At 38.8% G+C, this 11,099-nt stretch overlaps 1 protein-coding gene across 3 annotated transcripts in view; it reads left to right on the forward strand.

Annotated features, from left to right (window-relative positions):
* The window catches only part of lingo2 (leucine rich repeat and Ig domain containing 2), a 326,054-nt gene extending 315,343 nt beyond the window's left edge, over window positions 1–10,711 (forward strand). For all 3 annotated transcript variants that reach the window (XM_052574215.1, XM_052574216.1, XM_052574214.1), the window contains one exon: window positions 6,805–10,711. In XM_052574215.1, the coding sequence (XP_052430175.1) occupies window positions 6,817–8,664 (1,848 nt within the window). In that variant the 5' untranslated portion in view covers window positions 6,805–6,816 and the 3' untranslated portion in view covers window positions 8,665–10,711. The remainder of the gene's footprint in view (window positions 1–6,804) is intronic.
* Window positions 10,712–11,099: the final 388 nt, after the last annotated feature.

Below are 11,099 nucleotides of genomic sequence, written 5' to 3' on the forward strand. Positions count from 1 at the left end.
TAATGTCTTATAATGACTTTATTACAATATTTATTAAATAAAACTAAATTGGTGCTTTGATGCCAATAAAGGTATTATAGCCAAATGTTATGCATGGCTTTTGGTTTCTGTGAGTGCATGCCAGACTCGATCAGTTATTATTTTATTTTTTTTTCATTTCATCAATTAATTTTTCATGGGAACTATTTATTTAAAACAGTTAACAAAGAAACATGCCATTATGCTTGACCCAATGAACTAGTTGAAATAATTTAATTTTTTAAAAATCACTTTTTGCAGGCTTCACTGAACCTGATAGTAAGGAAAGAACGAGCGTAAGGAAATGGCAGTTGAGTTTCACTCTACTTCTTGGCTGCACTCTTAACAGAGGGTTATCGGTGAATGGAACAAGAGAAGTGTTTCTCTTCCTCTATTGCTTTATCCCTAATTAACGCAAGCTCGTTCCTCCTGATGAGCTCTGTGTAAAGTCTATGGTTAGTCGCTGCATAATTAGCGGGGTTTTCAGATTTTGCCTTTGATTCTCACAGTCAGAGATGTTGATCCCACCTCACTTCCTCAGCGGGGGCGGCCGATTGTGCTGTTGCAGCAATTGGAGCCCCTCACAAGGGGTGGTGAAAAACTGTAAATTGCTCTTCGGGGCTTTTTGTTACCCAGTATGAAATTCACCTCACAAAACAGATAAATAAATCAAACTCTAGGTCAGAGACAGCTTTAGAGAAGCAGAGTCATCAAAAATGATGCAATTTACCATCCCATTAGTTCTGTCCTATTATTAAATAGATAGATATATTTAAAATTGCTATATAAAATAAAATAAAAAATATATATAATATAATAATATGATATGAATATAAAATAAATGCTACAGTTTTTTTATTGTGCTTATACTGACATGATTTTCGTTATAATTGTATTTTTATAAAGTTATATTATTTTATATAAATTATATAAAATTTTATAAAATAATTTGGCTTTAATTTATTAATTACAAATTTAGATTATTTTGTGTTTTAAAAAGTAAAGAGTCAGTCATATAGGTATTAGAAAACAAATATTTGTGTTTACAATCAAAGCATCCGTTCAAATCCGGTACAATTTATTGTTTATCTGAGGATATCTTGGATTAAAAGGCATTCCCCTTGGCCTGTCAATCAAACTGGATTAAATAGTTGTGTATTTAAGAATCGATGAACTTGTCGTTTCTGCATTAAGTCAATCTGGTATTGGTATTTTCAATTTATGTGCAGAGGTGCTTGTGATTGGATTATGTGTGGAAACTTACTTTGTAAATCTGAATCAATAGTAGAAGAAATTGATTTATTTTTGTCAAGGGGTCCTGGGGTTTCCTGTTCACTTCCTTGAACCACTGCATGTGGTGTTTAACAGCCTCCTGGAGAGCTTCTCAAATGCTAACATTATTGAACCTCCAACAACTGGCTAATAGATGTGACATCACAATATCCTTACTGCAAACCTGCTGTAGCCATTCTCAGCCAAGAAGATGACATTTTGATAAAGATCTCTGGAGTTCTCCTCACTTATGAGCAGCAAGAAACTTTTGACTCCCCATTACCAGTGGCTGTGAGGATATCACACAAGCCTACTAAAATGTTAAGGGCTAGATGTTCAACCTTCCTCTGTTTTAACCTCTTGAGTTAATTACATCTTTCCTTCAGGGTAGCATCGTTAGAAGATATGAGACTCGTTACAATAAAGCAATGATTTAATAATGTTAACAATTATATTGATGTGAACACTGAGCTTACTGCTGGGACAGAGCTGGCAAACGAAGACGTCCATGCCAATGCTGATTATATTTACTGGAATATTTTAACCCAGTACAACAAAACATAATTTGTGAAATCCATATGTTTTTGTATTAGAGTATTACAGCATGCATGCTAGCAATGCTCATCAGGATACAAATCTTACTGCCTTTGTTTTAGCTTGTTGTCTTCTAAAAAAAAAGTGTGAAAAAGGAAAAAAAACACACGCTATTTTAGTCTATACTTCTAACACATCTGTTTGTGTGAGGTGGTTGTTTCTCTAATGATTAATGTCCAGCTGAGGCAGGTGTGTTGTGTACATGTATATGCATTAAAAGGAGTGGGGGAAAAAACAACTCAAAAGTATCTGGCATATAACCTATAGTTTCCTTAAGTGAAGTCTTACCAAACCACTCTGTAAAAAGCATGATGGGATATATAACATATAATGATATTTTATATTTATGTTTAAATAATATGGGAGTGCCCATGCAGAGCTTTGCCATGTTCACTCCAGACCATTTGAAGATATAATGTAACTATTATCAAGCCTTTTCTTAATGGTGAAGTAAACAAAATATATCCACAGGGCTCTTGCAAGGTGTGGCCATCATATTAGGTGGTCCACATCAGAAGGACCAAGATAGTCTGTGAGTGGAGATAGAGCACATCCTGGCTTAAAATGACATTTGTTGCTTGATTGCACAGGAGTCCAGTTTGTTATCTAAAGCCTAAAACTGCCAGGGCAAAAGACCGGAAAATGCTGGAGAGCCCATGTAAGGGTATTAGACTCGGTTCTAGTCTGGTTGACAGAGCCAGGGAGGACCATTCACACACTTTAAGCCGATCACAGCCCAGTCAGGACAAAACACATGCCCCCAGGTGTTTAAATGCTATCTTTCTCTCCCTATCTCTGGAACCAGCATGCATTTACATTTCAGCACATAGAAGAGTAACTGAAATGAATTTGCAAATTGAATGGCAAGCAGAATCCATCATCACATATTGAAGAGAACGTGTCATTTATGAAAATGTCAAGTTAGATATTTTATAGACCGATTATGATTGTCAAGTCATTATCAAAATTGGCCCAATTTATTTTCTTTATACGTGTTATTATGAAGCAATTGTGGGTGAAATCTTGTGAGCAATTAATTGTTGCACTTTATTCCAGAGTCAAAAGAAAATGTTTGTCTTCGTAAAATCTTATCATAATGACTTTCAGTTTCAGTTGATTACACCAATGTTTCTTTTTTTTCAACCTCTTCTCTATAAACACCTGTCAAGGAAACACCTTAAACTAGTTTGTACAAATTGGTTTGCTTGACTCCTAACTGTTGGTCTGTTGGCTTGTTATAGAGGGGTTTTGAGCACTTTTCAATCTGGGAGAACAGTGGACCAGCTAAAGACCAGCTTAGACAGGCTAGGAGATCATTTTAAGATAGCTAAGACCAGTTTATTTATTTTTATTTTTTTATTTTTTTCATTTTTAGAGCAGAGATACTGAACACTTTTCAGAGTCCAATCTAAACCCAGTGGATTATATCACACCAAATCCTACTTATTTATTTAAATAGCATTATATGTATAGCATTACAAAACAAGATCCAAACCATTGTGTGGAATGCTGTAATTAGCTTATCCAAATCACCTGAGATTTGAAAATGTGTTATTATCATGAGGCATGAGTCATGAGTCATGAACAAATGTGTTGAATGGATCTGAAAAAAGACCAACTGGTTCCATATATAACTCTCCCGGATAGTGGCGATCAATGCGGTATTGAATAGCTAGCAAAGAAGCATTTCAATTCAGCTTGAGGGAAATAGCCAAGAAGATCAGTGCCAGGTTAACCTAGGTGCTGATTAAATGTGAAGTGTCTTTGGATGTTTAAATGCGTGTTTGTATACGCTGGTCTGTCAGTTTCTGTGTGTATGTTTATGTTAGCGAAAGAAAGACTCATTTTGTCATCTAATAAGTCTCCTGATACAAATAGTGTAATGTCGTGTATGTGTTTCTTCACTGTGAGCACCTGCACCTTGGAGACGTGTGTCAACACAAGCTTAATTCTTCAAATTGCTCATTGTGGGAATCTAAACATAGGCCTACCGTACTATGAGCGAGAATGTGTTCTCGTCATATTATAATAAGTTTCATGTATATCTGTTCTGTTTAGTTTCAGGGCATAAATGGCAACACTAATAAAGCTAGAAATAAAGAGGACAGCAAATTGTTTTTTGTGCTGACTAGCATATATTTTGGTCAGGCCAAACAGACACTCTGTCTAAACAAGGAACAGTTGTGCAATATATATATTTTTTCCATCTTTTTTTTTTGGTTTTGCTGTGTTTCACTGGTCTTTGTCTGGGTAGAGGTAAAATATGGTCAATATTTAGACCTATGTATACGTCTTCTGTCATATATTGAGAGTGCATACATGTTTTAAAACACAACCAAGCTGTGTTTTGTGCCTGCAGGGGTTCTGCACCTCTTTTTCTCTCTCTTAAATTTAGTGTGGCCCATGACACACCAGATGAGCTGCTGTGTCTGTGCACTTTTCACAACTTGTTTCACAATCTGTCTGGTTCACCAGCATACACCCACACACTTACACACTACTCATCGTTGAGCTTTGCAGATACTTATTTTTGCATTTTCTACTTGACAATCACTTTGTTTTATCTTTGGCAAATGTGTAGGAACAAAGAAAGTGTGTTAACATCATTAAACTCTATTATGCATTCCTGACATTCATTCATTTGTACTTTTCACTGAAGGCTGCGAAGTTTTGTCTTTTTTATGTTAATTTAGATGATTTATTGTATTGTAATTTCCTATGCAAAATTTACAGTACACAGGTTACGAATAACCAGGAAAAAAAAAATTAATCTAGCTCTCATAAAATGTCCAAATTACATTATAGTTCATTTAAATATTGTATACATCAAAAAATGAACACACTTATAATAAATGGCACTCCTTTGAATATGTTATTACTCATGTCCTCCTATGGTTTTCTGAATTGCCCTATTATGCAAACCTGCCCTCTAGAGGTCAAACATTGACATGCACATCCCACAATTCAAAGCAAGTTCATACCAGATGCAGTGCAAGTGTAAACTTCATGTGAAACTGCATATTTACATAAACAATCAAACAAACACATGCACACTTAGTCACACTGCAGGACGTTATGAAAGTGTCTCCACATGCATCATGTGTGAGTGCTTGTTTTTGCTGATGCACACAGGCAGACACCACTGTGACTTGACTGCAGTGGGATTTTTCACACGATGCTGAGTATGCTAAGCCAAAAAAAAAAAAAAATCCTCCAACAAGAGAGAAGAGTAATCACACTGCCAGGGCTTCTAAAGTCAACAGGAAATGTTGTTTGCATCCCATTTTTACTAATTTGACATATTTCCAGTTTAAACATGATAACAATGAGAAATATTTGAGGGTGGGGCTTGATTTTGTCCATCAGGTGGTTGTCACCACAATAGAGCCAGGTAGATTAAGAGGAGGGGTTAAAAAAGTACAAGATGTCAGTCTAGAAGGAAGGTTGTTTCAAAGAGTTCTAAGAAGTTGTTTCATGAGGCATAACACAAGTTATTATATTTTGAAGAGTATTAAGATGACCAAGTTCCACAGAAAGTAAAAGAGGTTGATTTTGATTTTCATGCTTACTTTAAAATCAAGCCCCTTTATTAAGGTCTGAGAATAATATCTGACAAAGCTTCGCAACCGGTAAGAGTGACAACAGAAAGAGGCCAACATCAAGGTCATAAGTTTAACAGAAACAGTACAGGTGGTTCAAAAACAAGAAGTTGCACGTTTTATTGGCACTTGGCTATTGTGTTTGGCCTCAAATGCAGTCAGAGTCTCTTTTAGAAGCGGGCTCACGAACATAAACAGATTTCGAATTTGGATGAGTGTTGATGTCAGGACAGAAATTATATGATTCTATGATTTGTTTTGAGTCTTGTACAGAGGTCGTATTAAGGTGAATGTCTAAAAAAGCAGTAAATGTGTTTTATTAACCTCTTGAGGTCTCATTTATTCATCTTTTCTGCCTTTGTAATAATCTACATAATTGTGTCTGTAATGTCTGCACGAGTGGATTGTACCCTCCAACTATTTATATTTATGATGCGCCAGAGAGCAGTTTGGAAGTCACTTTAATCCTAGTTGTCTTGTGTCTATATGTTTGTGCTGTACAAATGATTAATGTATAGTCTTTGAAAGTTCTATGGGAGATTAGGAAAAATAAAGCCAAACTTTTTATATGTTCAAGGCTGAAGCAAATGGTTTTTCTGTAGACATAATGAATAAAATTTGTCAAACAACAAAATAATTTATGCTGCTATCCACTTTGAAACTAAGAACATATTAAGTTAAGTTAACTGTGTAAATTATGGTCTTTGTTCTCTTATTAATATTCTGAATGTTTATAATTAAATTAGCTTTTAATGAAAATTAATTTAACAATTACTTTGAACAGCTCTTTTAAACAGGTATAATTCTGTGTCCTACTATTAATGAGCATAGCTTTTGTGAAAAAGATTTCGATAAAAAAGTAGCTTTATGACCACACAGAAATGCAATGGCGAGAAAGTCCAAATCTTCAAAAGTACTGAACCAACTGAGAAAGAAAAACAGTAGGACACCCGCAGGGCTGTGAATTCATGTGCAAACAATAAAGAATCAATCCATGCACATACAAACCCACAAGCAAGAACTGAGGCAGTGTTCATTTGTATGAGCATGGCTACACTGAACAGCTAGGTTATTTTTTTTAGATCTTTTTTTGCAATACAAACAAATTCATAAAGTCCACTGAGTGGTGTCTCCTGCCATTTTAGATGAATCCATGTTGTGCATAAAATGTTACAAGACACTAGTCAGTATTGATAAATGGGGTTAAGTTCCTAGTTTAGACTTTTTATTATTATTATTTTGCTAAATATGCTAACTGTATATTACTTATGGCCTCTATGCAATGTTAGTTCAAAACTTTTTGTTTTTCTGTTTCTTTCAGAGCCATGACAGTATGGTGGACTGTTTGAGTCGAGTCATGCTGCACACAGCCGTGTCTTGCTGGCAGCCTTTGCTGGGGCTGGCCCTGGTGGCCGTGTTCGTGGGCTCCACTCTTGCCTGCCCCGCTCGCTGCGAGTGCTCCGCCCAGAGCCGCTCTGTCATCTGCCACCGTAAGCGCTACAACGCAATCCCTGATGGAGTCCCAACTGAGACACGAATCCTTGATCTCAGCAAGAATCGTATTCCAGCCGTCAATCCTGATGACTTTTCGGTCTATCCACACATAGAAGAACTGGACCTGAGTGGGAACATCATTGCTTATGTTGAGCCCGGAGCCTTCAACTCGCTCTACAGCCTCCACACACTAAGCTTAAAGAGCAACCGTATCAAGCTCCTCTCTCTAGGCGTCTTCTCCGGCCTCTCCAACCTGACAAACCTGGATATCAGTGACAACAAAGTTGTCATTCTGGTGGACTATATGTTCCAGGACCTGCGCAACCTCAGGTCATTAGAAGTTGGAGACAATGAGCTGGTTTACATCTCCCATCGGGCCTTCAGTGGACTACTGTCACTGGAGAGCCTGACGCTGGAGCGCTGTAACTTGACGGTGGTGCCCACAGATGCCCTGTCCCACCTGCACAACCTGGTGAGCCTACATATGCGCTACCTCAGTATCAGCTCTCTACATCCCTACTCCTTCAAGAAGCTCTTCCACCTCCGTCATCTAGTGATCGACAACTGGCCATCGTTAGATTTGATCCCTGCTAATACTCTGCATGGCCTCAACCTCACCACGCTTTCTATTACCAACACCAACCTATCCACTTTCCCTTACCAGGCTCTTCGCCACCTCCATTACCTCACACACCTTAACCTCTCCTACAGTCGTATCCGGGTGGTGGAGGGTGGCCTGCTTCAGGACCTGGTGCGATTGCGTGAGCTGAGGTTGGCTGGGTCTCAACTGGTGTCTATCGAACCCTACGCTTTCCAAGGGATCCGCTGGCTCCGTTCGCTAAATGTCTCCCAAAACCGCCTTGATACCCTGGAGAGGGGTGTATTCCATGCTCCTGAGGCCCTAGAGGTGCTGTTGATCAACAACAATCCTCTGGTTTGCGATTGCCGACTCATGTGGTTGCTGCAAAGGCGCCATTCCATTTCTTTTGGTGACACCCAGCCCGAGTGCAGCACTCCGGAAGGAATTCACGGACGCCCCTTCAAGGAGTTCAAAGAGACCCTGCTATCCTACTATGTGACCTGCACCAAGCCGAAAATCAGAGAAAACCGAACTCAGATGGTGTCGGTGGAGGAGGGACAGTCAGCCCGTTTACACTGCAGCGCTGAGGGGTCCCCACGGCCCACTATTTCCTGGGTCACCCCACGCCGGAGGCACCTGACCAACAGGAGCCATGGCAGGGTGATAGTCCACAACAACGGTTCATTGGATATCAAGGCGGCGGAGGTTCAGGATGACGGTGTGTATATGTGTGTGGCCTCTAACACGGCAGGCAATGACACTCTTATGGTATCACTGGCAGTGAAAAGTCTGGGCTCGCTGTATGCCAACAGGACCCAGCATTACACAGATACAAGCAATGCCACTGCCAATGGTACCAACCTCCCCAATGTGACCTTTGGCCTTGACCTAAAGACTATCTTAGTTTCTACAGCCATGGGCTGTTTCACATTCCTAGGAGTGGTTCTCTTCTGCTTCCTGCTCCTGTTTGTATGGAGTCGAGGAAAAGGCAAACATAAAAACAACATTGATATTGAGTACGTGCCACGCTCAAAGTCCAATGGGACCTCTGCCGAGGAGGCGGACCAGGGTGCTGGGCCACGTCGCTTTAACATGAAAATGATTTAAGACGTGGAAAGTAATACCAGTGGGAATTTACCCTGATCTTTGTTTCACAAATGCTACCTGGAACAGGACTCCTTCAAACCAATGCCAGGAAACTCAACAGGCCCTAAGGTTCAGTCCAGGTTTTGGTTAAGCTTGGACTTCACTGGATGCGCAAAGGGAATTATATGTGTCAATAATGAACCACTTTCAATTTATATGAAACCCTCTTGGTAAGAGGGGATGTTCAGCAAACACTCCAACACAAATTGGGCCCTATTTTAACGATCTGAAACGCAAGTGTCAAAGCGCGAAACGCAAGTAAGTTTGTGGGCGGGTCTCGGCGCTGTTGCTATTTTCCCGGCCGGATAAATGGCTCTTGCGCCCGGCGCAAATCTAAAATGGGTTGGTCTGAAGTAGCTTCATTATTCATAGGTGTGGTTTGGGCGTAAAGTGAAATAAACCAATCAGAGTGTCATCCAACATTCCCTTTAAAAGCAGGTGCGCAAGTTCCATTATGGATTGCTATTATTATGGCGTATTTACCAGGCGCACGCCAGGAGCGGTTCACAGCCGAGGAGACTGATGTTCTTGTAAGAGCAGTGAAAGACAGAGAAGTTGTGTTGTATGGGGATGGGAGAAACCCACCCAAAATAGCGTCGGTTAAACAGGCGTGGGAGGAAATAGCCACAATTGTTTCATCGATTTTTTTTCCTGGTTCTTGACGGACAAATCAATTTGTCAGATGTCCTTATATACATATATGACCTCAAACAGGTCTGATCCTTAATTACTACAATTAGCCTGAATAATTTGTAAGCTAGATTTATGCCTATTTTTTCACATCTTCGTGGCACACCACAATGATTTCCGTCATCTCATGTGTTAATATTTTTTTAGTGTAACAATTTATGATTTGCAAAAATAACTGTTGCATCTGTGTAGATTACATGAGCAAAGTGTATGCGCGTTGTGCACGCTATACATTATGGTCAAGCATGCGCCCTTAAAATAGCATAATGAACAACGCGCAACGCGCCACTGACTTTAGACTAGTTTTTTCTGGCCAGTGGCGCAATTGTTTAATGGAACAGCAAAATAGCACCAGGGATTGTTTGCGCCGGAACACGCCTCCTTTTTTGCGCTGAACCGCCCAGGGAGCGCAAGTTCATTCACTAGTTTAGCGACGTGCTTCTGTGGAGGGAAAAGCGCGCTTTGCGCGGGTGCAAAATAGGAATGACACATGCGTCGGTGTACAAAGTCAATTGCGCTGGGTGCAAGATAGGGCCCATTGTGTACAGAACCAATTTGTAAAATTCAAGTATTACTCTTATTTGCCGAGGCTCGCACATGCTTTCTCACTGCGACTAACAGATGATCGGGAATCTGTTCTCTCCCTCATTATCCTGCATATATGTACGTAATGCCCAGTTATGTATGTGTATGTTAACATGTATAAACACTTTCTTTTGTTGCATTGTTCACAAAATGCAATGACCGCCAAAATTTAAACAGGCCTTGATTCGAAGGATATACTGTGTGACCAAGCTATCGTCTTGCTACTCAAACTGTTTGAGGATGGAGGACAAAGGGCTTTAGGGGGTGTGAAATGTTACTCCGGGGAACATGTGTGCTGTTTGTCTACCCCAAGTTATTCTCCTGATATGAAAAATATTATATTTGTTTATAATCTGGAGAAAAAAAAGAAGAGAGATTATTTATTAGCAAAGGCCTTTACGTTCAAACTCAATAATACAAGGTGAAGATTTTCAAATGGTTTAAATTCATGATATTTTCCCCTATGATTTTGTTGCAAATATACACATTAATTAATACACACCATTTTTAGTTGTGCTCTTGTCCATTTCTGTAACTCTAACCCCTCATCTGGTGCAAAATACAAAATGTCTCCATTTCCAGTCAATTTACCCTTATTAATTTTTTTTATAATTATTTTTCTTTCCTTCGCTAGTAAGAAATTCTGACTTTGTTGTGGTAGTTTCTCATTTTGTTGTTGAATCATTTAGATTGTAAACAGTTTAAAGTAAAAGAAAAAATACATGTATGTGGAATAAAGAATATTATTTGTATTCTGATGTTGTATTTAGACTTATCTAATTGTATATCTATTATATTTCAATTTATATTTTTTCAAAGTGCTAAGTATGGTGTTTCTTTGGAAATGGTATATTTTATACATTTTGAAAGACAATTTAATTACATATAATTTAAGTGGTTTTGCATATAACTGTTCAAACACTGTTAGAAAATCTGAGGTTGAACTAAAGAAAATATACATGAAAAAATATACGTGAGGATAAGATGAAGCCGAATGCTGCTGAAATAAGATACTTTGCATGTATTGTCTCCACAGCAGGAAGCACGTTATCTAGAGAAACATCACTAGAAAAGCTGTTAACCCTGTGACATGAGGGAAATGAGTAGGCAAGATACATCCA

This window comes from Carassius gibelio, chromosome B14, assembly GCF_023724105.1.
Source record: "Carassius gibelio isolate Cgi1373 ecotype wild population from Czech Republic chromosome B14, carGib1.2-hapl.c, whole genome shotgun sequence".
NCBI classification, from domain to species: Eukaryota; Metazoa; Chordata; class Actinopteri; order Cypriniformes; family Cyprinidae; genus Carassius; species Carassius gibelio.